Source organism: Homalodisca vitripennis, chromosome 1 (assembly GCF_021130785.1).
Source record: "Homalodisca vitripennis isolate AUS2020 chromosome 1, UT_GWSS_2.1, whole genome shotgun sequence".
Taxonomy (NCBI): Eukaryota; Metazoa; Arthropoda; class Insecta; order Hemiptera; family Cicadellidae; genus Homalodisca; species Homalodisca vitripennis.
Genome location: NC_060207.1, coordinates 101,708,902 through 101,736,363, shown reverse-complemented (window position 1 = coordinate 101,736,363; position 27,462 = coordinate 101,708,902). Strand labels below are relative to the sequence as shown.

General features: G+C 33.3%; 1 protein-coding gene across 1 annotated transcript in view; it reads right to left on the bottom strand.

The window, feature by feature from the left end:
* LOC124367919 (stromal membrane-associated protein 1-like) overlaps positions 1 to 27,462 on the bottom strand; it is a 78,514-nt gene that overhangs the window by 12,427 nt on the left and 38,625 nt on the right. The window contains exons 5-8 of the mRNA XM_046825128.1: positions 26,565 to 26,715; positions 17,260 to 17,532; positions 12,960 to 13,060; positions 10,788 to 10,910 (exon numbers count right to left, since the gene is read on the bottom strand). Of these exons, the coding sequence (XP_046681084.1) occupies positions 10,788 to 10,910; positions 12,960 to 13,060; positions 17,260 to 17,532; positions 26,565 to 26,715 (648 nt within the window). The remainder of the gene's footprint in view (positions 1 to 10,787; positions 10,911 to 12,959; positions 13,061 to 17,259; positions 17,533 to 26,564; positions 26,716 to 27,462) is intronic.

The following is a 27,462-nucleotide window of genomic DNA, read 5'->3' as shown; positions in this document are numbered from 1 at the left end:
TGGTTTTGCAAGCGGAACTGTGTCAACCATATGCAAAAATCTCAATATTGCTTGAAATCTATTTCTGGTAAACATTCTTGGGAACCAGGGAATGAATTGACTAGAACTGGTCCACCAGTAGCTGTAAATAGTTGGCTGTTTTTTTATGCCCATATTTATTAGTACTGCTAAAAAGGCCTGCATCTCTAAGAGAGACACAGGTTTCCAGGAGTTTGCCCGGCTGTGTGGTTTCAATTGACTTTTATTTATATATTCTGTGGCATACTTATTGGTATATTTTACAAATGTTTCTAGGAGGGCTGTTGTAAAAAAAAGTTTGAAATAATTTGACGGGGAGGAGTTACGAGGAGGAGCATGTTTTGGACCCGTTAGCTCATCAAATGAAAACTGATGGCAAAAACCAATATTCCCATCCATTTCCACCTCATCCCATCCCATACCATCCTCAGAATCTGAAGAGGAGGTTTCAGACAATTGATATAGGCCTACATTACGTGGCCGACCTCTTGGCCTTGTTTGTAGGTTAGGCCTAGGTCTAGGGAGACTTTCAAAGTCAAGTCCTATGTCTGGGGCATCATCCTCAGATGACAAATGATCATTTGCTCTAAATAACAAGTTATCTAGTCTAGGCCTACTAGTATTTGAAGTTGAAGGCAACTCAGGGTGATAATCCGGGTCACTGTCTGTGTTCTCATAACCTAAACTAGAAGACTCTTCACTTTCCGTTTCACTATCACTCACAACAACATCACTATCGTCTCCTAACACTCTCCGTAAAGTGTTTTCACTAAGAGGTGATGCACTACGCTTCATTTTGTAAACATTTTACAACAATAAATGAAACAACAACAAGTTAGCTCGGCGCAATCGGCGAAACTGCGTAGTTGGTTAGTAAACAACAGACGACAGCTGACTCAGACTAGCGACGTCCACAGCCACTTGTATTTTGTTTTATTTATAACACTAATGTAATGGAAATACATTCAACTGAATGTTTTTTATTAGTTTATATCTTTATAAATACAATTATAACAAAATTAGGATTGTTTAGATATTTTTTGTATTTTTTACGAATATTTTAAAACATGTCCGTGTAGTCGGACGCTGGCTCTTCTTGCACGTTTTACGTACGTCCGTGTAGTCGGACGCTGGCTCTTCTTGCACGTTTTATGAACGTCCGTGTAGTCGGACGTTGGCACTGAAAGGGTTAAAATGTCCCTGCTTAAAACGGGAAGATTGGAGATGGCCTTGACAGTTGGAATGTGAGTGGTGGGGGTAATAGTGACAGGCTAAATTCTACCTGCGTGTCCCGCCATTTAGTTAAGATGGATCGTTGGACAGGTGAATATCGCGGCTACGCGGTTAAAGCGTATTATACGAATGGTGAGAGTTTGGTGAAAACGCGACGTGCTTTTCGACGCCATTTCAACATACCGCACAACAGGCCTGTTCCTTCGGATAACGCAATTAGTTCGTGGACAAACAACCTTGAACAAACTGGATCAACGTTTAAAAAACGGGGTGGGAGTGCAAAAACAGTTCGAACCCCTCAAAATATCGCTACTGTTCAACAGGCAATGCTCAGAAGTCCACGCCGATCTGCCAAACAACATGCTCTACGCCTTGGAATAAGTAACACTTCGGTGAGAAGGATTCTTCATCAAGATCTAAATTTTCACCCATACAAAATACAGATTGTGCAATCTCTCAAACCAACTGACCTTCAGAAACGATTACAGTTTTGTGAGGAAATGGCCAGAAGACTTGAGGAAAATGTCGACCAAGTAAACAACTTGTGGATGAGGATCCACCTCTCTGGTTTTGTTAATAAACAAAACTTCAGATACTGGTCTGAGGAAGTCCCTGGCGCACTTCATGAAACGCCTTTTCATGCTGAAAAAGTGACGGTTTGGTGCTCAATGTCAGCAAGAGGAATCATAGGCCCATTTTTCTTTGAGGATAGCAATGGAAGTGCTGTGGTTAACTCTGTGCGTTACGTTGCAATGATCCAGAACTTTCTTACGCCACAACTCTCCCGTTTTCCAGTAAATGAACACACAATGTTCCAACAAGATGGGGCAACAAGCCACACTGCAAGAGTTGCTATGAATGCTGTGAATGATTTGTTTCCAGGTGGCGTCATTTCCCGAAACGGGGATATCCCTTGGCCCCTTTGCTCTCCAGATTTGACAGCCTGTGACTTTTTTCTATGGGGTTGCTTAAAAACAACAGTTTTTCAGAACGATCCACCTAGAACTATCCCTGCCCTAAAAAAAGGAATTCGGGACGAAATCGATGGAATACCAGTCAATATGCTGCAAAATGTCATGAGAAACTTCCAGGCCCGGCTGCAGCAGTGCATAGATTTCAATGGAGGACATATGACAAGTGTTATATTCGAAAAATAATTTTTTCACTTATTGTACAGTAAATGGCTACCTTTTTTCTTTATATTTATAACCATTAAATAGTAAAATTAATTTTCATAAAGAATTAGTTACTTATTTAAATCTTCCCGTTTCACTGGCTAACCCTGTACAAGCAGACTAAATTTGAAAAACATAATTAAATATCTAGGATTCTCTGGATGAAATTATATATGTACAATACGGCACATACATTAATGGTAATAAGTTTACTACTTCTGGGCAGTCACTGAACTTATAGTTGTAGTTAAAAAGTACTAGAGTTTATACAAATTAACTTAAGATCAAAACCATAAACAAATCACTACTTCATTTTGATAAAATGTTAAAGTATTACAGAATTGTACATGTATGTGTGAAGAAATATTACTTTAATAATATCTTTAAGGATATCTATTTTAGTCTACAAAATAAATAATGTTTTTGCAGTCACAAATAGTTAAACAATAAAAACTATTCTTAAAACTAAGATAACTACATACAATATCACTGCCCTACACAGTACATATCACAGTGTAAAATAAAATTCTTCCTAAGCATTTCAATAAACATAAAATAATTTGTATTTATTCCCTAGAAGAATATTTTAACAAACATAACAAATAAAAAGGATTTAAGAATTCAAGACCATAGTTATTACAACATAACAAATTAAAAGATTTTTAACAACTGTTAAGAACATATTACAACCCTACATATAAACATCCTTCAATCATTTACACTGCATACTGAAAGGAAAAAATAATAAAAATATATGAACATTTGCTAAGCAAAATAACAAGGTATACATAACAAAGGATAATAACTCATAATTATTATTATTTACTCAATTAATTTAAACAAGTTTTTTAACTATTGCTAATTTTTATTTTATGATACACAAGCCACCAGTTTAAAAATTTAGATTATAATTTTTAATAAGAAAATGAAAGAATTATAAAAAATGTTTCAATAACTATAAACTGTAATTCATATTAGTGGATATTGGTATTATTTTTATTAAATATATTTTATTCATGATTATACCATATTTAAGATTTATTGACAATAGTAATAGTATTGACTTTAATTGAAATTAAATCATAGTTGGCTAAAAGTTAATAGTAAAATTATTACTCTCACCATACCTATGATACAGCGCAGTCATATTTGTCACAAAAATACCCAACGAAGTGCTCTCCTGCCGTTGCAGACTTTTGGCCCTTCCCAAGATCGCCTTGTGGCCGGTGAGATGTTCGTTTAGGGACACGCTACTGTCAGGGAAGCTGGTGGATATTTCTGCTGCACTGATGTTCCTCTTCTTCCATGCCGCAAGTCTCCATTCTTCCTTCACTCGCCTCGAGACAAACTGCACGATGAGAAGAGGATGTGCCAGTTAAAAAAAATACAATCGTAGCTTGTGTGCAACTCTGACTTCATGTTGATAATCCGTGCCAGTTGAAGTACCGAATACACATCCTCTCTAGGGGTGAGAGGGATATCGTTGCTTTCCAGATTGTTGCTGCAGGAGTGCTGTTCTGCACCAGCAAGCTTGTTCTCAGTGTTCTCACCTCCTTATTAAGCTCAACATTGTGACACTCCAGTTGTTCAAACCTTGTTCCATTCTGCCGTGGGAAGCCTCCAGCACCCCAAATCTGTTCTCGATAGCTTCCAGTTGTTTAGGGCTTCTATAAACCATTCCCTCTCCTCTGAGGTATCGTCCACACTCTTCACTAAGGTAGTAGATTCATAGTCATCCTTGCACCCATCATAATTTCAAATCTTCTTTGTTTTTATAGTTAGGTTCTGACTGGAACCCAAGCTTGTGCATGCACAATGAAACACTAACTTGCAATCCTTACAAGTGATTGATACCTCATCACTTTGAACCTCCGTTCAACACATTTTCTACATTTAATAATAATTAAAGTGAAGACATAAAAAATATAAAATGATTATATATTTAAAAAGTTCAAAAAAGTAGATGTTGAAAATTTAATGCAACATGATACCGCACGTGCATCCACTGAGCAAGACATTATGTGCAATCAGGCAACACCTAGCGATAAGTGATGTTGACCCATCGACCGACTGGTAATGACATTTTCAAAACATCTGTTACTTTCTGGACAGCCCTTATAGCATACTTCAGTTGAATTGTAAACATAAATTAAATTAAAATATATATAAATCAAATTGAATTCAAAATTAAGTCAATAAAAATGAGTATAGGACATATATATTGTATATGTGTGCGTAGAAGACACCCAATACGTCTCTGCAACAAGTAAAAGCCAGTCTCCACATTAAAAATTTGTGCCAAGTTTAATTTGACCAAATAAATTCCATACATTTTTTCCAATACAAAGTCCTGATAATTTTATGTAAATCACATTATCTATCTCCTCAGCATCTGCCCCTAAATTTAGATGTATTAAGTTCTTAGACAGGGTGTCCAGTGATGACCAAATCTAAAATTCAAGTACATTTCAAGGTTTTCAAGGCTCAAAATTATAAAATTCAAGACTATAGTCGCAGTTTACTTTTGGCTCTTTATCGGTAACTAACAACTTTAAAAGCCAAAATCACGTCACGAAATAGTGTTCACTTTCCATGTAAAAATAAAGATTTCTCAAATATTTAAGGCTTAATAACAGCATTGTGATATTTTAAAATAACTGTTTAAAAGAATACATACGTTTATTTTAGACGATGCTCAAAGATAGTAGGCCCCCTGTTTAAACGATTAATGTCCTTATACATTATTAACAACATTTATGTGGCATTTAATTTAGTTTAAAATGAATTTCAGTGTAATGTTACTATTACAAAAATAGTAAAAAAACGTCGTAGGCCTATAAAAAATTATGATAAAGTACCAAAGCCTAATTTAATGTTTATATTGTGACAGTTTGTTACAAATATATTTTAATATCCAAATAGGTAAATGAATTAGAATTTTTATTTGAAGTCTGAAAAACCTTTCAAATACACAGGATAGTAAAGAAACAGTTTTACTTAAAAAAATTCAAGAGCAGTCTTTTATTGATAGAAATACACAAATAATATTTACATATATACATGGAACAGCTTTTAGTAAATTATTTGATCAAATTTTCAATTTCTTGACCAATGCTTTTACATTCCTTTTGGGCATCTTCAAGAATTTTCCTTTTTTTAGTTCCAATTTCCGTACTAGGATTTGATTCCTTTTCCTACTTTCCTTTTCTGCAGTCTCTTGTGTGGTCTTCTTCTTTTCCTCTAACAAGTGTTCTTTGTACATGGAGTATGAATTAGAGGCAGAAAGAAGAATCTTCTTGCAAATGGGCACCTTCTCCACCTCACCATACACACTTACAGCATTGAAGATTGTTCTGGCTGCTACTAATGAGTCTTCATTCATATTTTCAATCAAACACTCTTTGTTGATTGAAAACCTTCGCTCTACCTCAGCGTTGCCATGTGAGAGGATCAAAACCAGTTTTATAATAGTCTCAATAGACTGATAGCAGAGCAATATTTCCTGACCAATCTAATCCAGAAATGGTCCAGTCTTCTGAGTTCCTTTTTCTGACACCCACTCCTTTTCTCTACGTCTTCAACTCTCTTGAAACTTTTCATCTTTTGGATGACGTCTTTATTTAAGCACAACTTTTTAAACTCTTTTTGAGCTCTCTCTGCCGTTTGTATGCTAATAAGATTGTTCTGATCAGAAGGATTATTAATTTTTCAAACATCTCCTGCCCTACTTTAGTATGTGCTATGTTGGGGTGAAGCGAAGTAAGAAATCTTGTGGCTTCATAAATAAGTAGGGATCGATCCAATCATCTTTCCAACAGGCATTTCAGTGCTTTTCGGCAGTCATCCTTAAACAGAGTCACTTCTTTTAAACTAATCTTTTCATGACATTTCCCCAATTTACATTTTGCTCCAACTCCAATGTTTATCTTGGAAAGTGGAATTAAATTTTCAGATTTCATGAAGACTTTAATAGAAGGAGAAACTTTCTCTGGCAGAACAAACCGTTCCATCTCTTTCATCACTAAGTGTCTTAGACAAGTGTCCAAAAATGAGCTAGGGGTAAATTGCTTTGGAACTCTGTAAGAAGGGGTTGTAAATCAGAGGATAGAGTTGTAAAGAAAGCTAGCTGAGCACCCAATAAGTGGTTTTTAAGACACTCTTCTATGATAGAAAAACTTCTGATATTGGGTTTAGACTTCACTTGGTCCAGAGATTGAACATATTTCCTTAAGTCAGGTAGAATGTTTATGGCTCTTTCTGCCACATCTGCATTTTCCAGCCACGTGACAGCACAAAACTTTAGAGGAAATTTCGTTGAACCCGTGTGTTTGGTAAAACTACCGCGCGAGCTGGCTGGTCCTTGAAAAAGTTGTAAAGGGCATGCAGAAAGGGAACTATATTCCAGCCCGTGGAATTCATTGCAGCCTTGAATGCACAATGAAGGGTATGCAATCCACAGGTGCCCAAATCTATCATTTTTGTTTCTAGAGACGAATCTGTTTCAAGATAATCTCTTAGATCAAAGAGAAACTTCTTATTTACGTTTGGACCATCCATTGAAACTTGAATGAGCTTTTTCATTTCAACACAGTTCAAGGCAGCAAGAAATGCTCTCAGAAGATCTGCAGCAGTAGTCTTCTTTAAAAAAGCTGATGATAGATATCGAGTACAAACTTCGTTTTTCTCTGCACTCCAAAATCTTACAACTAAATCCATTTGTTGGCTCTGGCTGACTTTATTTAAAGATTCATCAAAGCTTATAACCAAGTGGCTAGATTGATTTAGTTCTTTTAACAATTCATTTTTGAAAAACGGAGCAAGCCCAAAGACTGCTATATATTCAACTTTGGTCCTTTCAAGTTTTATTTTACTTAAAACTTCATTTTCAGGAAACATGTGCCTTAAAATATGAATATCTTTGGCCGTTGCCCTATTGGAGCGATGACTGAAAACACTGTTCAAACACCATATTATTTCAGCCCTTGAAACTTTTATTTAAAAAAATTTTGTTCATGATAGAGTTTTTTTTATCAACTAACATTGGCACTGAAGACTTTGGAAGAGAAACTTGTTCAGCTTGAGGTAAGTCAGGTCCACTTTCATTAATCATTGATGACTTTGAAGTTGTAGGCACATCTTCATTACTCACTGATGACTTTGAAGTTGTAGGCCATTTGCATTAATCATTGATGACTTTGAATTAGTGGCTAACTCAGATTCTCTTACCTTAGTTCTTAAATAAGCTCCGATGTTGGGCTGTTTCATCTCTGCATTGGCCTTTGACATATGTTTTTTTGACTTTGAATGACTCACAAGAGCCTGTCTTCCCATTGTAGATACGGATATTAGCGTCCCAGGATAAAATAAGCATGTAGTTGAATAGATGTCTCCTGCAGCTCTTCTAACCCAATTCTTGCAGTCCGGGTCCAAAAGCCAGTGATCCTGGAAACTCGTCTTCCCGTGCCTCACCATCTTGAAAAAAATAACTTGTATTAATTGTTTTCCCAAAACATTAAATTTAGACCAACCTTAATTTAACTTTAAAATTTCTGAAAAAATTATATTTAACAATAAAAACTTTACATATAGTGGACTGGCAAGGATATGGTCTAAAATCACTCACTACACATTTAACAAAAACAATGACATCCACATTACATTGTACTTAAAAGTTTATAATAATTTAAGGTACATTATTATTAAATAGAACCAAGTTTTAATAAATTAATTAATTTATTGCCTGAGCTTCTGATATACATAACTTAATTTGCTGTTTTAATGTAATGTAATTTTTTACACATTTATTAAAGTGGTTTGTTTTTATTTATTTATGTAAGTGTCCATACTTTTAAAAACTGTGATAGTAAAAATAAAGTTAGGTTAAGTATTGACAGCTAAGTAGCAGGTTTATATAAGACTTATAATGGCATCAGGTATTTTTTTTAAACACAGTGAGAAGAAAAGAAAACAATCCAATAAAATTTTTTTTTATTGGCCGAGGCCTTTCAATGTCCATAACATTATTATCATATGTCGTCTTTAATGGTGTCATGGACATCTAAAGACCTCTGCAAATTAAAAATAATTTTTTATTTTATTTATTTATTTTTTTCCTTTTTCATTATAAAATGAATCTCCTTAAAAACAAATAAACGGTTTTTAACTCCTTTGTCATCATCAGTCACCATATCAATTTAATTTCAGCCCCTTAGAGAAAAATACATAGGCCTACTAGAACTAAATATTTTTTACAAGGTTGCCACATCAATTTATAATTAGTAAATGTTGTAAAAAATCAATACGGTAGGCCTAAATATGTTTTTAGGTTGCCCAGGTTAGCCACAACCTATATTAACTAATAAGTTAAACCCCTGAGAGGTTTCTTATTATAATGGGAGAGGGCGCACACAGAGGTTTTTTCCACATCACATAATTACAAAAATGTATTCTATTTGTTTGGTTTTGTTACGTAACTTTACAATTAAGTGCTACCTGAAGTTATTAGGAACTAATTTTATTGTTAATATTGTAAATTGTTTAACAACTTACAAGCAATATTTAAAAAAAACATGAGTAATTTAATAGGTAAAACCAGTTATATTTAATAGGTAAACTATTCACTAAGCACTTTTATTTTAATAAAAAGTTAACGTGCAGAGATAACCCCCGCAAAGCAACAAGCAACTCCCCGAAGGTTAAGATAAAATCAAATATATACTTTTCTGGTGTCAAAAAATATAGCCTAGTGAAAAAACTTAATAATTAAACGAAATGTTGGTAAAAAATATATATTTTTCCCATTTGTTAACAAAAAAGTAAAATAAAGTTAGTATTAAGCTTTATTAGAAAACTAAACCCAATATTATTCTAAACCAGTTGAGGGTTAAGTTAGTTTAGGTGAATTAAGTTTCATAAAAACAAAATAACTGTTAAAATAAATAAAAAATAATAATATTCATTTAATAAAAAAAGGATTAAACTCAAAAAGTCGAAAAAATAGCTATTAAAATGTTGAACCCACAATTTATTTTGTGTTAAAAATAAATTTGTCACAGAAAATTTTTACCCTCTTTAGAAAATATGTTTGAAAGTCATCAAACATTTGAATAACTAACCATGTACTGCACCTTTACTTATAGCATAAGTTAATTTAAACAAATAAGAAAGCTATTGACAATAAGTTAAATAGTAACAACCATTAATAATATAGCACAGGTAAATAAACACCTATATTACTAAAAAAATGTTGTATTAATTAGATATCTCAAACAAATTTAAAATGAATCCTATAGGCATCCAATTGTACACCAGAATTGATGATAAACATCACGTTTTTCAATGGGATGTTAATGTAAACAATTACCTTAAATTGAAACATTTAATATTCATCACTACGTTTCAAAGAATTGGGCAACCTCTTCAACAGGCAAATATTATAAATACAATATATAGTCGCGTAAGTTGTTTCGCCTCTTGGGTGAGAATGGAAGAAAAATAAACATTTATTTTCAAAAGTAAGAATAAAATTAGTATAATAATACTTAAAATTGTATATACCTTACCTTGCACTTGTTAAAAACTTGATGACAAATGTTCACAATAACCAACAACTGACCGGCACTGAAAACAAATAACTTTAACACCAAGCGTACATAAACAGCATCTCTTGTCAAACCAACTACACTGACGCCATTTTTGGCGACTGCAGCGAGAGCGAGTTACTTCCAAATTTCCTTTGTATTCTGCTAATTTCTCATCGATGTCTACATAATCGAACTGTTGCTTCGATATCTTCATTCGCGTTAGTAACGGCAGCGGCAGACTATGGCAATTCAACTCGATATATCGAACCTCGAGTTCGAACGATTTAAACAATCAAACCGTTCCGAACGTGATACTTTCAATTGTACAGCCCTACAGCCCATGACAAACAACCCTCCCCTATAGCGTCACTGAGTCACGTCCACATCTGTGCCTATTGTTCGTGAATCGCACGAAAAGGAAACAAAGGTCAAATGGAGTAAACTGTTTTAGCTCAAAATATATATAAAAATACATTGTCTAAAAAAAATCAAAACTTCCAATTTTCTACAAAATACAAGCATAATTCCCGCCCTATTCAAGGCAGGTAAAATTCAAGCATAATTCCCACTCTTCCCGATTTTCAAGGCTGCTGGACACCCTGTTAGACTGCACAATGTCTGAAATACTAATGTTTTTATTGCATACATTAAAGGAGGGACTGATACTTATCAGATATTGTGCAAGGTTATTAATTTCTATGAACTTTTCCATTTTGCCTGATTTTAAATGGAAGAGTGGAAAATGAAATTATGATTCTGCTTGGTATTAGTTACTTACCCTGGTTCCGGTCGAGTAGGACACAGGTACTGGCTGAGTGGGTGCCATGTTGTAGAATGGATTCGATGCTGGATTAATGTTCGTAGGAGGTGCCGCCACACCCATAGGGGGAAACATTCCACTCTATAACATTTTGTAAAACGAATGAAATTCAATAGTCACACCATATATCACAACTAATGTTATTAGTTACAATTTTAACAGTATTAAAATTTATATACCATATTTCATGAAATATTACTCTTCAAATCAGAAGATTAATTTATGGATTTGAAACAACCTGTCGGTAAGCCGAATTCATCTACATATGTCTAGATTACCGATCAGAATTTATTGGACTAAAACATTATCCCTCAGATATTCACATCGTTGCAGCATCCAAAGGACTTCCCACATCGCACCCCATTGAGTATCACTACCTGAGGAAACGGACTTATCATTGAGTCGTATTCATAAAAACTAAGGAATCCTTCAAAGCAAAAGGTTATGATTTTAAGTAAAAGGTAGAAGTATAAGCATTTTTTTTCTGTATTCGTAATGATTTCCTTGTACTTGCGAGGATAAGGATGATTTCCTAGCGCGAGTAAAAGGATGGCCTGTCTGAGATGTATTGTAAGATAGGGAGCCAGCATTTCAGTTGGCCAAAACATCGTTCAATTATTACTCTTTCTTTTTTCAAAAGCTTGTTAAAATTTACCTCTGCACCAGCAGTAGGATTTCTAAATGGAGTCATGAGACATGGTTCTAACCTATATCTGTCATCACCAGGTAGCATAACATTGCTTCTAATTCTCAGTTGTAATGACACTTGTAAATTTTTCCATAACCTGGGATCGTGCATGGACCCAGGCCAACTAATGTCACACTAGTGAACATTTCTCTCACATCACAAGTGGCTTGAACATTCAAAGAAAGTTTACCTTTTCAGTTAATGAATTCATCTCTGTGTTTTGGTTTTAGTATCCCTATATGGGTACAATCAACCACACCAATATCTGTCGGAAACTTATATTTACTTTGCCATTACTACTCTACCTCTGTTATTTCAGGGTTGGTAGTTGGAAACTTATCCATTCATATGATTGTGCATATCTATATTGTCAACTACTGCAATGAAAGATTGAAACACTATAGCTTGGCTTTATACATGGCATTGCCTTGGATTACAGTTATAGAGTATATGACTTCTTAGTCAAAGTCTTATTTAAGAAAATTAAAGTGGTGAACATAATTATAATACATTAAATACTTGTAAACTTAAACTACTAATAATAATGTTGAAAGAAAGAATAACATTTTCATAAACATTAAACTAATTAATAAGCTGTCTGTAAAATCTTGGTTTACAATGTTTCAAATACAAATTACAACAAAGACATTTTAGCGATTGGAAATTTGCCAATTAGCTGTTGTTCATGAATATACATAGCAGACTCATGGTGATGAATGCCATAAACAAAACTCCAAGCAATATATTTACAAAACTTGGATAATTTATTTATTAGGATAGATGAGGAAGACTCGTGGTGATGCACGATCATTAATAGAGCAGATTCTAACTGCAAGCAAAATATAATTTTCAAAATTGAGATAATTTGTTAATCTATTTACGATTTTGCAAACAACAAAGTTTGACAAAAGTGTTTTAGTGATTGGAGATTTTGTGTAATGCCAATTGACCAATAATTCATGATGCAGCAAGTCTCCACAGATTCAATTGCCAAATGCCATTGATTGAACCTAAATCTTTGTTGAAAATTCGGTGGATACGAGGTTCAGTTTAGACACATCACTACTTATAATAACTTATGAAAAGTTCACAGAAAACCCATAATCCGTGGATTTTTTTATGACTTCTCATTTAAATCCCTGACTTTTCTGGAACTTCCATGACCGGTAGACATCCTGTTGTATATTTATCAATTTTTAAAATAATTATTTAGATTCAGAGCCTATGTATTATTGATAATAAATTTGTAAATGAGAATTTACTTGACAAAGTTAAGTGTATGATTTATTATTATATTTAAATGTCAATAACAATTAGACATTAATTTTTGTATGTATAGTAGTACTGTTTAAATTTGTTTTTATCTAGTTATAAAAAAGATAAAATAATACATTTTTCTATAGATTGTCAAGTTGAAATTGGTTATGTTTCCATAAACTTACCTGGACAGGAACAGGTATCTGAGTAGAAGGAATCATCCCGTTGGGGACAGCAAATGGTGACTGCTGAAAGCCTGCTCCAGGAGCCACGGGCATGAAGCCACCTGTGCAACATTGCATGTCCATTATCTGTGAATTGGGTCTAAACAAATTCTTGTTTCTAATTTGGCAAATATTCATTTATATTTTTGTTTCCCTTTTCTCTTCTGTTTTGAAAACTCATTCCACAACCTTTTCCATTAAACAATCCTTCCTTTTATTATGTATCAATTTGGCTCCAATTCCTCTGCTATATCCATAAAACTAGAATTAGTTTGTTACCTTTATATCACCAGTGTTGAAGTCAGAAGTTAACATAAGTAAATTGTATCAAATTTTCATACTCCTAAATGTTCAAATACTGACAGCTTAGTAATATCAAATACTTATTATCCACTTTTTTTAATGCAATATCCATAACAAAGTAAGTTTAGTTTTAACTGTTTTACAAACACATAAAATAGTAACTAAATCACAAATTTTCTATCTTATAATGATATTTGGATGCATTATCATAGTGTCTTTTTTACTACCAACAAGTTTATAGAAAACCGATGGTTTTAGTTATTTAATAATACATCAATAATGCTAACGTTCTCAGTGTGTCAAATTATGTAGTGTTTACAAGACTTAGATTTTTCTTCCACAGTTCTTGTACGTTTTTTTTAAGCGTACGATTATAAAAATTTGTTTTAGATTTTGTGACTGTAGCCAACAACACAGATCTAAATACAGGGTGGCCACTCAAAACCAATTTTCAAATTCCCGGGTTTTCTCCCGATTTTCCCGGACGATTATTTCCGATTCTCTGGTCTACTTTCAGGCCAAATAACAACTGTAATACTGTTTTTAACCCTTACGACGAGTGCAGTTGTGAAGGTTTATCATAACCAGTTGTATTTGCAAGGAATGTGATGCTTTAACAAATTTCGTCGCTAGCGAAATGCGAGAAATTTGGTGATGAAGCTCCTTAGTTTTTATCTTTGTGTCTTTCGATGTGTCGACATAACATTGTGTATACCTAATAACTTTCCATTCTGTGATGTTTGGAAAATACATGTATCCAATATGAAAAAACAAAGATAATAAATAAATACCAACACAGCGCTACCATGGGACAGACTGCAGTCCAACATTGCGGGTCAGACGTTTGCGGTGGATGAATTTTCGGTACGTGACAATGATTTCGCCGATACACAAGGTTGGTCCATCTTATAATTCATCAAATACTTTCATCTGAATTCTACTTAATCAATTTATCCCTACTTAAAAGTAATTTGCAGATAATCAGAGAAATGAATATATTTAAAATTATGTCATAATCTCTACCTTCTCCTTTTAAATAATACATTTAGAGAGAATCTATTTATGTACAACAACACAAAGTATGACGTATAGATAACATAAAAATTAGCGATTCTGTTTCCCGCTGAGCAGTTAACGTCCACGCATAGAATATCAATTTATAAATCATGATATTTTGTTACTATATATTTCTAAATAGATTTTATACACAAAGATCTATAAAAACCCTTTTCACCAATTGGTAAGTTGCATACTGCCCATCGGTTTGTCCACAAATAGACGGAGCAGACTTTAGACGATGCATAAAAATAAATATAACAAATACTAATTATAGCTAAAGTATTATTTGTTGAACTACAATAGTTTGTTAATTTGGTTATACAATCTACATTTTTCATACGGAAAGCACAAAAACAATTTTGCAATCGGTAATTTGCATACTGCAGATCAGTAGTAGTCCGTGAATAGAATTATTTTTGGATTCGAGATTTAGCTTCCTCATATCAGTAGTATATTGTGAATAGTGATTTTTCAAGCGTATTTAAGCACTTCTGTTGGTATCGGAATCAAAAGAAAAGAGCCATGGTATCGGAAACGATCCATCCCAAGTAAAAATTTCAGGGACATAAAAAAACTCACGCACATCCACGCATGTTTCCCGGAGTCAAAAATTCATGCATAATGCACGCTTTTCCAGATTCTCATTGATTGCACTAGTCATGGTTAGAGTCCCGTGACAGTACTGTGGCTTTCAATATAAATCCCACTGATGGCCAATACATGTAGAATGCATCAGAAAGTTATCTGTTACAGAAGTGCGATTAGTTCGCAATCTGTAGAATAAGTGCATTGACACCAGTCATAACAGTACCTTCTACAGTTGCACCCAGAATATGAGCACAATTAATGTTATCAATTACTGGCTCCTAAATATTTTGTGTTAGACTTTACGATAGTGCAATAGAACCACCCCATCACGAAAACACAACAATGAAGTAAATAAATGCATGAAAGGCTGTGGTTTGTCACAACGTGTATATTAGATTATAATCATGGACTATGAAACAATATGACATAAGACTCCATATACACGTTGAACTATTTGGTTTAAACAGTTTGAATCGTCTGACCGATAGTCACATGTGCGGGGAAGTCTTTCAAGTAAATAGTAATCTGAGAATTGATAGGATTTCTAACTGTCCTCCAACCAATTCCGCTCTGACGACGAAAAATGACATGTGAGGTTGGTCGGTCGGCTGACCGTCTGCCGTCTGTAGACTGGTGACAACATAAGCTGCATTTACACTGGCAAGTAAAGTTGCGAGAGAATCTGTACAACTACTGTCGCCGTAGAACAAGATAAGCAATTTTATTCAAGAGAACTGTCATATTTGCTACAGTTGTATCACTAGTTGTTCCAACAGTCAATACGAAATCTGTTCACACACAGCTGTGATGTATCGGCAATATTTATAATTGAAATTTTAATAGCCAATACTGATCTCCAGTTCTTGCAAGCAACTGTCTGACACTGGTTGCAGCAGTGTTCTCAAGAGCTCTTGCACCCATTTAGATGTAATTTTTATAAAGTACAAAAAACAACACAAAACTTGCGCAATTTTTTGCCAATGTAAACACAGTTTAGTTGAGGTTTGAATGTGTGTTACTTTATAACATAACATCACTTTCTTTGTTTCAACCTATGTAATCTGAAGCCCAGTCGGAACGTGTGTGAGGAGCAATCGTTCATAGACCAACCAAGGCCTTGGCCACGATACGAGCGGTAAGCGGCGAGTTAAAGTTTAATGTTTGTGTTATACATATGGAGAACACTCGACGTTAGCCACGACAGACGTGAGTGGGAGGGCGATACCACACAATGCCATTTATCCGCAGCCAATTCTAGACAATAAATGTTTCTCCTGCCGCTAGCCCTCAGCTGATATTGTCATTGCTGTGCAACATGTCGAACATTAATTGTTGTGGCTTACCCACTAATTTCTTCTTCAAAAGGTATCTTATCAGGCCTGGTAAAAATCTAACTGAAATCCTGGTGTACTCGTAAAACCAAGTTGCACCTCTTATCAAACCGTCAAACATATTATATTATTCAACGAACCAAACTATTAATCCTGTTTATATGGCGAATACTGTACATCTATCTAATACACACGCCTTGTAAAAATACTATTTTCACTTAAGAATAAGAATTGGACAACATTGTCCAGAGAACCCACTTCAACGACTGAATAATATTTAAACACAAAATTCCTGTTTCTATCGCGGTCACTACCGCTTTACCGCTCAATGAGTACCACTTGTTTAGCGCTGAAGATTGCAACGATTGGTTGACCGATTTGAAATTGTCCAATGCGTTGTTATGTGTTTTTTTAAGGAGGAGGGATGGCTTGCCACGGCATAGGTGTAGAACCAATAAAAATATACTCCACTATACTAATGGAGGCAACCCTCAGACAAAGCTCAACATATATTGATCTTCATTCACAATTTCACTATCCACGTTGCATAAAATTCAATGTTTCGAGATTAACCAGATCTTGGAGACGGAAAAACTGTTTTTCAAATGTTCCCAGTTCCCTGGAAGATCCTGGTTTATTCCCGGTTTTCCTGGCTGGGTGGCCACCCTGTAAATAGTAAAATGTTCACATAATGCATAAATATTTTAATTTTTTGTAATGGCCATTGAAAACTGAGTATTATTTTTTTATGCATCATAAATCATTTTTTATTAATAGCTGGCTATAGTAAAAAGACTGAGATTTACTCCATAAGAACAATGTTAAAATTCAGTCACTTTTAAAGCCTTATGTTTCGTCATAGGATTATTGGAAGTATGTCATTATAAAGATATGAGTTTGAAGTTTAAAATTGTTTTTGGTCTAATATCAAAATGACTACCAGTACAGCTGGCTCTTAAGAAAACAACTTGAATTCACACCTTGAATTGGGAATGCATGCGAGGGGGCGACGGGAGGAGGCTGACTCTTGCCGTACAGAGCTAAGATACTATCCGTGGTCAGTTTGCCTGAGGGAGCAGGGCTACCCTGTTGGGGCTGGTTGAAGAAGCTGTCCTCCTCAGCCGAACGATATGTGGGGGCAGCTGTGGGCGGGGCAGCAGGGGCAGGAGCAGGGGCTGGGGCCGACAGGAAACTGCTAAAGTCATCTACCGCTGCACTTGACACTGCCGGTGTACTCTCCTGCAGGGGGGTATCTGCCGACATAACCGCAGATAAGACCAAATTATTTTATTTTTGTCACCATGTTAAGTTGTACAGAAAGTTATAGTTAATATATCTTACACCAAAATCTATAGCCTGTTTCTAGCTTAGGTAAAAGAAACCTATATAATAATAAATTGGTAAAAAGAATCTTGCAGTCCATCAACTTTCTGTTAACTGTCAGATTGGAGACAAAGGCATTATAAGAAATACTAGCTTTCTCCTTCCTTTCTTATGACTCAGCACCACTTTCTGGTTTACATAACGAAACAGATAATTCTGTCCCAAATAAATGATAGTTGAATCAAAAATTATAATTATACCTTACTTAAACTTTTAATATCAAGACATTGAAAACAACAAACTTTCATACTTTTAATTTCTGTACAAAAAAGGAAGTAAATCTCTATCAAGTCTAGGAAAAACGGTACATCGTTCTGTATTGTATCTGAGTCTGTGAGTATCCACACAGTTAAAACACTTTGAAGTGACCACAAGCAGGGTGTACACTGCTGAGCTGTAATGAAAATCAGTGACTTTTATTGTTTTTGACAACCATTACAAAAAGTAATGTAAAAAAAATTTAACAAAGCAATATTTTAGGACATTTTGATAATTAAACTGAGGAATATATGCATATATTGAAGAAATATTTTTTACAACAATAATCTTACTGTAGGCTACAGTAAATATAGTGTTCAGCAGCCCAAGCAATACTTTTACAAAATCAAGACATTTTTGTCTGGCAAAATCATGGCAAATACAAACTAAAATCAAAATACTATTGACGAAAGTATGATAATGTGTTAATTTGGTTATCTATCTACGGGTTTTCATACATAAAGTATGAAAACAACACGTTTTAGCGATCAGTAAATTGCGTAGTGGCGGTCAACTGCCATCACGAATATATGCAGCAGTCTCGTGGCGATGCATGTCATATATGCAAAACTGTAAGTAGAATATTTACAAAACTAGGATAATTTGTTAATTGGAATATGTATAGTTATCTTACACAAAGCACAACAAAATCACGTTTTTGCAAATCAGTAATTTGAGTAATTCCGATCAATTGAAGTCCTTGAATAGATAAGGCAGACACGCGGTAAAGCATGAACAACGGCAAGAAAAATATTATTTTAAAAACCAAGATAATTTGTTAATTGTGTTATGTATCTACGGATTTTCATGTACCCAGTATAGCAAAAAATGTATTAAAGTGATTGGTTAACGTGCGTACTGCCAATCAGCTGTCGTCCGCAAATACACCCAGCAGACTTATGGTGATGCACGAACATGAATAAAGAACTGCAAGAAAAATATGATTTGCTAAACTAAGTTAATTAGGTTATCTTCGGGGTTGTATGTACAAGTACAAAAACATCCATTTCAGCAATGTTCACAAAGTACAACAAAAATCACGTTTTTGCGATTGGTAATTTGCTTATTGCTTTTCAAGATTCAAGATTTTATTCATCATTAAACATACAGTGATGCAATAGATTTCATCAGTCGTAATATAACACAATTTACTTTATCATTGTTTGTTGAATTCTGTTTGTAACTACTATATTTCAGTGAAAATTAAAATAAATATAGAATAACATAATAAATAGTTACAACACTATATACACTACACTGTAATAGTTTTAACATTAAAAACATAAATTATTAATAGATTTAGAAACATACTATATAACCACTATATTTAAGTGAAAACTAAAAACAAACATATAACATTATAAATAGTTATAACAAGATAAACTACATATTAATTCTTTAACATTAAAAACGTAAATTATTAATAGACTAAAAGACATATATTTACAAATAAATAATTAGACAACAGTTAACAACATAAAAAACAATAAACTAATAAAATTTAAAACAATGTCAACAATGAATAGCCTATATACATTACATCAACATTTATAAAAATACATACATTTAATTATCTAATCTGAATTCAGCTTCCAATTCAAAATTAGTAGAAGATGTCCTTAAATTTACCATAATCAGTAGTTAAATAGTCATCAACCTTGTAGAAAACTTGTTCCTTTAACCATTTTTTTAAGCAATATTTGAATTTATTAATAGTGACAGTGTGAGCAGATTGTGGCAATTTGTTAAATAATCTATTTTTCATGCAAAATATGCTGTTATTTGTTTTTGTAAGTCTAGCAGGTAGTAAATCTAAGGCATAGTTATTTCTTGTGTTATAATTATGTATATCAGATCTAATTTTATATTTATGCAAATTTTCTTTTACGTTTATTAGACAGAAATATATATATAAACATGGGAGTGTCATTATTTTTAATTCTTTAAAAATGGGAAAGCAAGATTCACGATTGTCCAGTCCTTTTATGATCCGTATAGCATATTTTTGCCATCTAAAAACTTGTTCCATATAAGTACTATTTCCCAATAAAATAACACCATATACAATCTGAGAGTGAAAAAAAGCGTAATACGCATTGATCAACATATCACTACTAACACACAGTTTAAGTTTTCTTAGTAAATAAGTGATTTTAGATAGCTTTTTGCAAAGGTATTGTATATGTACATCCCATTTCAAACTGCTGTCTAAGTATAGGCCAAGTAGTTTAATAGACTCTGCTTCAGTTAATTTAGTTAGTGAAAACATAATTGATTCTGTCTTTTTATTATTTATATTTAAATGATTTGTTTTAAACCAGCTCTCTGCAATATTCATTGATACATTCTGATCCACTTTCAATTTTTCCATGTCTTTTCCGTTCCAAACTAAAGTAGTATCGTCTGCGGATAATACTGATTTGCATGGTATATTACCTGGAAAATCATTTATTGCAATTAAAAATAGGAATGGTCCCAAGACAGATCCCTGGGGAACACCAGATTTAATTAACTGAAAATTAGATCCATCATTATTTTGATATACCATTTGTTTCCTGTTACACAAGTAGGATGTCATTAAGCCAAGTTCCTTACCCCCCAAACCATAACATTGCAATTTTTTCAATAATATTTCATGAGAGACACAATCAAAAGCTTTGGTCAGGTCAATCAGAGTAGCACATGTCAATATTTTATCTTCAAAACCGTTCAAAACATAATTAACAACACATTCAATGGCCTTAATTGTATTCAAGCCTGGTATAAAACCAAACTGTTCAACACAAAGCAAATTATTATTTACAAAGAAATTATATAATTGATCTTTAATACATACTTCAAAAACTTTACTTATTACGGGGATTAATGATATTGGTCTGTAACTTGATGGTTCAGACTTTGTTCCTTTCTTATAGATTGGTATTACCTTTGTAAATTTTAACACATCTGGGAACACACCTTCAGTTAAGGCAGTTATTGAACAAGAAAACTAATGGCTTAATTATAAAATCAATGATTTCTTTGATTATTCTATTTGAAACCCATATATGTCTTCACTATTAGATGTGCTAAAATTACTGACAATCTTTTTTACTTGTTGTTCAGTTATTGCATGCCAGAAAAATGTTTCTTTTGCATTATTAGATTGTTACTATGTAAGAACTTGCTGATCAGCTGTCGTCATGGAATATAAGCAACGATGCAAGAATGTAAACATAGAAAATACTAACTGAAAGTAAAATACTATATTCAAAACTCAGATAGTTTGTTAATAAGATTGTCTATTTATGATTTTTCAAACAAAAAACAATACAATAAAAATGTTTGGTGATCGATAATTTGAGTTCTATCAATCAACCGATAATTAATTGTAAAGACAAGTCTCCACAGATTTGATTATAAAATAAGATATTTAGTGGATTCCAAATTCCACTTTTAACACATTACTAGTCTTTGTCATTATGCCATGAAAACTAATATATTAAACAGAAACTTTCGGTAACTTAAGTCATAGTCAGTGACTTTTCCAGGACTTCTTTGACCGGGAGAACCCCACAAGGTATGATACCATAGTCATTCATTGTATATAAATGCTACACTTGTCACAACCTCTCCATTGCAGGGCAGGTGTGTCAATTGTAGAAATTTTGCTTTACATGGCCATAATCTTTGTAAATTCTATTCTTTCTAAATAAAAAATAAAATTATAATACATTAATTATTTTATACTGTTTCGAGATATAACATTTAATTTATCACCTAAGAATTACTCTTTCTATATACTTAAAATATTTATCAATTGAATTAAATGCTACTTTGACATAAAATATATATATTAAGTATTAGAAACTTTATTACAAATGTTTTTTGCTAAGTGCAATAAGTATCAATCATATATCATGTGAAAGAATATTAATAATAAAATACATTAAATTAAATACCTTAATTATAAATTTGTCCTGCAAATGGTATTGTTTAACTTTGAACATTAGTTAAGACTCCTGTAAAATGATTGGCTTGTTTACTTTTTGATTGTACAATATTGCAAAATGTTAAATTTTAAAACGTTTAAAATCCACCAAAGCATTCGCATGTACATATGTATGTGATATATGTATTTCAATTTCATCCGTCTATTAATTCACTTTGCTATCAGTCAGTGCCAAGTCAGGAACTCCTCAACACTACAAGGGTTCTTTGTCAAAAGGAGCTTCCTTAATCTCTTCCCAAAAGCATCACCACTCTCCCACCTTAACTGTTTTAGCGGTGAATTAAAGTTTCACTCCATTGTAAATAAGATGGTTTTGAAAAAGGTAATTCATGTCTTTGACTACAAAGATGGAATAACACTAATGGATGGACCTTTCTTAAACCAAGAGAAACCTATGAGAAACAAAGTTTCACGTCTCTAGGATGTTATTATACAGAAGAGTCATTACAGTTTGAATTAAAGAAGATAATTGTAAATAGCGATAGTTATGATCAAATTTGTTAAAGAGAAATATAAAATACTTGGGAAAAATTGTCATAAAAATTTCCTTCTCATATTTTTAGTTTCACAGCACAATTTTATTTATACGTATAACGTAAAATACAAATTACCATATGATAGGCTAAAATTTACATTCATGAATTACACAGACCTTAATTCATAAGTATATTAAATTTTGAATTTAATGTTAGCTTTTTGTTTGTTAATAATCAATGACAATGTCAGTAACAAATCAATTTATTTATTTATAATTTTATGGCCTACATTGGACCACTTTAGTCACTTCATATTTGAGAAGAATAGTCAGAACTTGCTTAACCTGTTGAGTCCCGGGTTATGGCAGCACAGGGGCATCTGCTGGCCCGGGTTTTTTCTGGCACTTGGTTACTACTTTGCATTATAGTTATTTTTTGCATCTGCATAATCATATACTCATAAGTTTTATTTTTATGTTTATTTATTTCATATTATTGATATTTCTAAATTCAAATATACATATTTAAATTTATATATAATTTTTTTATATATATATATATATATATATATTTTGATTCCAAGTGTAAGTTTATTTTTTATAAATCAATAAGACTAGGATAAACAAACTAAATAAATAATATTAGAACAAAACTTTATTTACATGGTCCAGAGTATGATTTAGGCCTAAAAGTTCCTATAAGTATGGTATTCCATCATACATGGGTGTACACACAAGGTAGCTTTCTACGTTTGGGGTTAGGCCTACATTCAGTTCCTTCATTACCAGTAAAGTCATTTCTGGGATTATAATTTTGAACTACCTCGTTTATTACCAAGTCAACACTATCCAAAGTAGGCTTATTTGGACGATTATTAGAATAAACAGTATCACCTGATGGTCCTGGTTCATCGAGATAACCTAAATCGTGGTTGAAGTCTGCATCACGAACTAGTTCACTAAAAATAAAATCACCACTTCTTACACGACTGAAAATATCCACATCACTTTCGTCGTCACTATCAGATAGTTCACTAAACTCACTGCCCAATAATTCATTAATATCTTGATCAAACAACTCATGCTTACGCGAAGCCATAATTATTGTGTACAAACAACAGCAACCGGCTGAAACGCCTCGACGTTTAGAGTAAAAACAGGTTGCCAAGTATCGTAGCGCGAAACAAAATATACCTCACGAGAAAGCCAGTGTTCTCCCGAGTAACCCGGTATATTGAACGTCATTTAATTTAGCGAATTGAGTTGAAGAAAACGCAAAAATAAAACGCTCTGCGTGCGGCCGCAACAGTACGGCAACGGGCCACGACTGCACACTTGCCTCAGTCGCAACTGTGCGGCTACGGGATCCAACAGGTTAAACAAAAACTATCAAGTAGACGGAGTTTGGAGACTAGCTTCCAATGAAACAGTCTACAAAAATATAGAACCCATTACAAGTATAATTAAAAAGAAACGAATATCATTCCTGGGGCATTTGTTAAGAACACCTGAAAATAGAATTAGCAGGAAAATAGTAGAAAAACTGTGGTATAGTAAAAGTGACATTAAATGGATCACAGAATTAAAAGAAGATATGAGAGAGTTACAAATTACAGTAGAGGATTTAAAACACAAGACAAACACATTGAAGATATTGAATGACAAATACTCTACACTACAGCTGAAAAGAAACAAACAACAAATAGGAAGAGTGGTTCCGGAGGAGGAAAGGAAATTACGCTCGGAAAGGATGAAGAAATTGGGTGGATAAAAGAAGAAAGACTAACAAATCAATTAATATAACAAATTTTATATAACCACAAAGAGAAAATATAAGGCTATTCTAACAACCACTCTTTAATAAATGGTCAAGTTTTTAATAAAATTCAAACAATACAAATTTCAAATTCAGTTAGCTGATATGTTTAAAAAATAATTTTAAAATTCCCATAAGATTTTACAACTTATGATGTTTATATGTTTGTGACAAACCATTTGACCTAAAATGATAATTTTGAGTAACGCTGCATATAAAACTTAATATAATCACTTTAATTGTTTAAGTTCATGTTGCAGCAAAGAATTGAAAATGTACCGTCATTTGGTCAGGTACTGACTCTTTATACTACATGCATAACTACTTTATTTAACAATAATTTTATGTCTTTAATGTTTATTTACTTTTGTAAACAAAGTACTTAATTTTAGGTAAGTATTCAATAAATAAATCAACTGATTATTATAATTCGAGGTCTGCAAGTTTTTATCTGCAAGAACAAAACTCCCAATTTATTCCTGTATGTTTTGAAGAAATGATCATTTGGACAAACGATATAGCCTACCCAAGAAGTATTGAACAAGGTGGGAAGAATTTGTGAAGCATTGTTCTAAAGAAACTGCCAAGAAGTTTTGGTCCTCAAAACAGGGCATTATACCGCACTTCATCGCATAGGTGACATATAACTTCTAAATAGTACTCTTTAGTGGTAGCCTAACCCTGGGATATGTAATCATAAAGAACTATTCTCTAACAGTCAGCTTGATCTTGATTTTGCTTTGGACTTCACATGCTTTCTTCAGCTGGGATTATGTTGCTTGCTTCCACTATGAAGACTGCACTTTGGTTTCTGGCCCATACCAATCCACTCACAAATTTATCACCTGTTATGATTGTTTTGAAAATATTAGTTTCATCCTGTTTCAGTATAGCATGTCCTGAGCAATTTAAAGCCACAACTGCTTTGTTTTGCTGCCTAGTTCTTTGAAAAATCTGTTGAGCAACTCTGCACAAGGCTAAATCTTCTGTTAAAATTGAATGAACTGAACTACTTGATATCTGCCTATAATTAGTAATAAATTGATCCTCCATCCCTAAAACTTAAACATAATTGATGACTTTATCATTATTTCAACTCTTTAGGGTCTTCCACAACGAGGTTCACTGTCCACTGAGTGTGGCAATTTTCTATACCTTTTGTAAAATATCACTGTTCTACATGTTCTTTCATACTGTACAAAATAAAAACGTGCTGAGCATTCAGTAAAGTGTTTGATGAGTAACTTCCTGCATCTTGCTGACATGATGTTGAGGTCATGTAACCGGCCTGCGCATGCACACTAAGTTGACTGTATCTATATTCCAGCATGTAATTCGCTCCAGTCATTTCCTTGATTACTAGAAAATAAGATTGGATACTTTTTTTACAAATATCGTACCGTTAAATTTAGGGTAGGAAAAATTATTATAAATTAGATTTTACAATAAAAACAAAGACAATGATGACCAAAACTGTAATTCAAGCAAGAATGGTAATAGACGTCCATAACAGAAAAATAAGCTATTCATGCAAAGGAGGATTCATTTCCAGATTGCTTTAGATGATAATTTATATTGTATTAAATATATGTTCAAAATAAAGTTTTATTAAAAAAAACACATACACATACATTAGATTCCAATAATTTCAAAACAATGTATTAATGTTTTCTACCAAGGGGAACTAGAAAACATAATATCACTTTCTAACCCCAGCAAATTAAGATTACTGTTGAATGAAACAACACATCTACCTTTTTCTACAATCTCCTGCAGCTGTATTAGAAAATTATTTTATTTCACATTGCTAAAATATAAGATGCAAGAATATTTTGAGGTAATGGGTGTTACCTCAACGATGTACTGCTTGGTTATTTTTTATAATGGTTTACCGTAAGAAATAAATAAATAAATCAAACTGTATAGTTAGGCTTCACTAATGCTCAGCTAATCCCATGGAAGTATATGCAACACCATCAAATTGAAACTTTTATATAAGCAGATGGTGTTTAATCTAAAATTTAAAGTATATACCTCAATGTGATCTTGAGATATCCCTGAGTGAGAGGCTTCGCTAACGGCCAGCCACATCTCATGGACATATACATCATCATCAAACTAGATATTGTCTACATACAAATGAAACTTCATGACAAATTTCAAGTCTACACCTCAACTAATTTTTGACATACTGTATCGTGCAGACATGCTGACAGAAGTAAAATTTATCCAGCCCCCAAAGTAATAGACTTCGCTAACATTTAGCCAATTCATTGTTGTGTGGGTATTACAACCTCCATGTTATCAACTCCATTTTATTTAACATTCATTTCCCTAACAATAATTGATTGCTCCTACTCACCCAGCCCCAGAAGATCAGCAGAAGGTTGTGACACTGCTGCAGTGGCTGTGACAGGCTGTGAAGTCCGCTGTGGCTTAGGACTGGTCGAGGGCTTGGGGAGAGGCTGAGGTATTACACTGTCCAACACTTTTCGGCCTGAACTCGTCACAGGCTACACAGGAACAGATATTGATTTGGCACACTAGACTCAATAGCTAGATTTAGAGAAACAGTTGGCTTGAAACCAAAATATAGTCACAGATTTGTAGAAATGTCCTATACAATTGTTTTAAAATGCATAAACATTATCACCTTATACATTTTGTTTATTTTCTGTGGCCATATAGCACTGTATTAATTCACTTGAATCAAATTATTAATCAACTTTTAGTATTGGGATTACATCCTAATAATAATATAAATGCAAAAGTGCCTTTGTTTGTTTATTTTGCTTTCATGTGTAAAATATTCAACAGTCTTACGGTCCCTGGGATGAATATAAGCCTATTCTTATTTCAAAAAACCCTTCCGGACTACACCCCACTGCTCTTTAAAGTAGTGAAATCCCATCTTGGAAGTCTATAAAGTATATAATTAGTTGTGAAATATTAATTGAAAGAACCTGTCCGATGTAATAAACTGTTTTTGGTAAACATTGTTTTATGACAACACAACCACGTGTTTAATTAATTTAACCACTATTCAATTTGTTTACATTTATTGTGTCTAAATTCTCTGAGGAGTACCCATTAGTTTTCATGTTGTTTTTAGATTTCAACGATTAGGTAAGTACTCATCTACCTTAAAAAATATCCTAAAACTTACGCTGGTCGGAATTTGACTCCAAGACTCCCTTTGAAACAGTTCACAAAATCTATGCTAGATGAAGTTCAGTGGACTGATTACTTTGAACTAATGT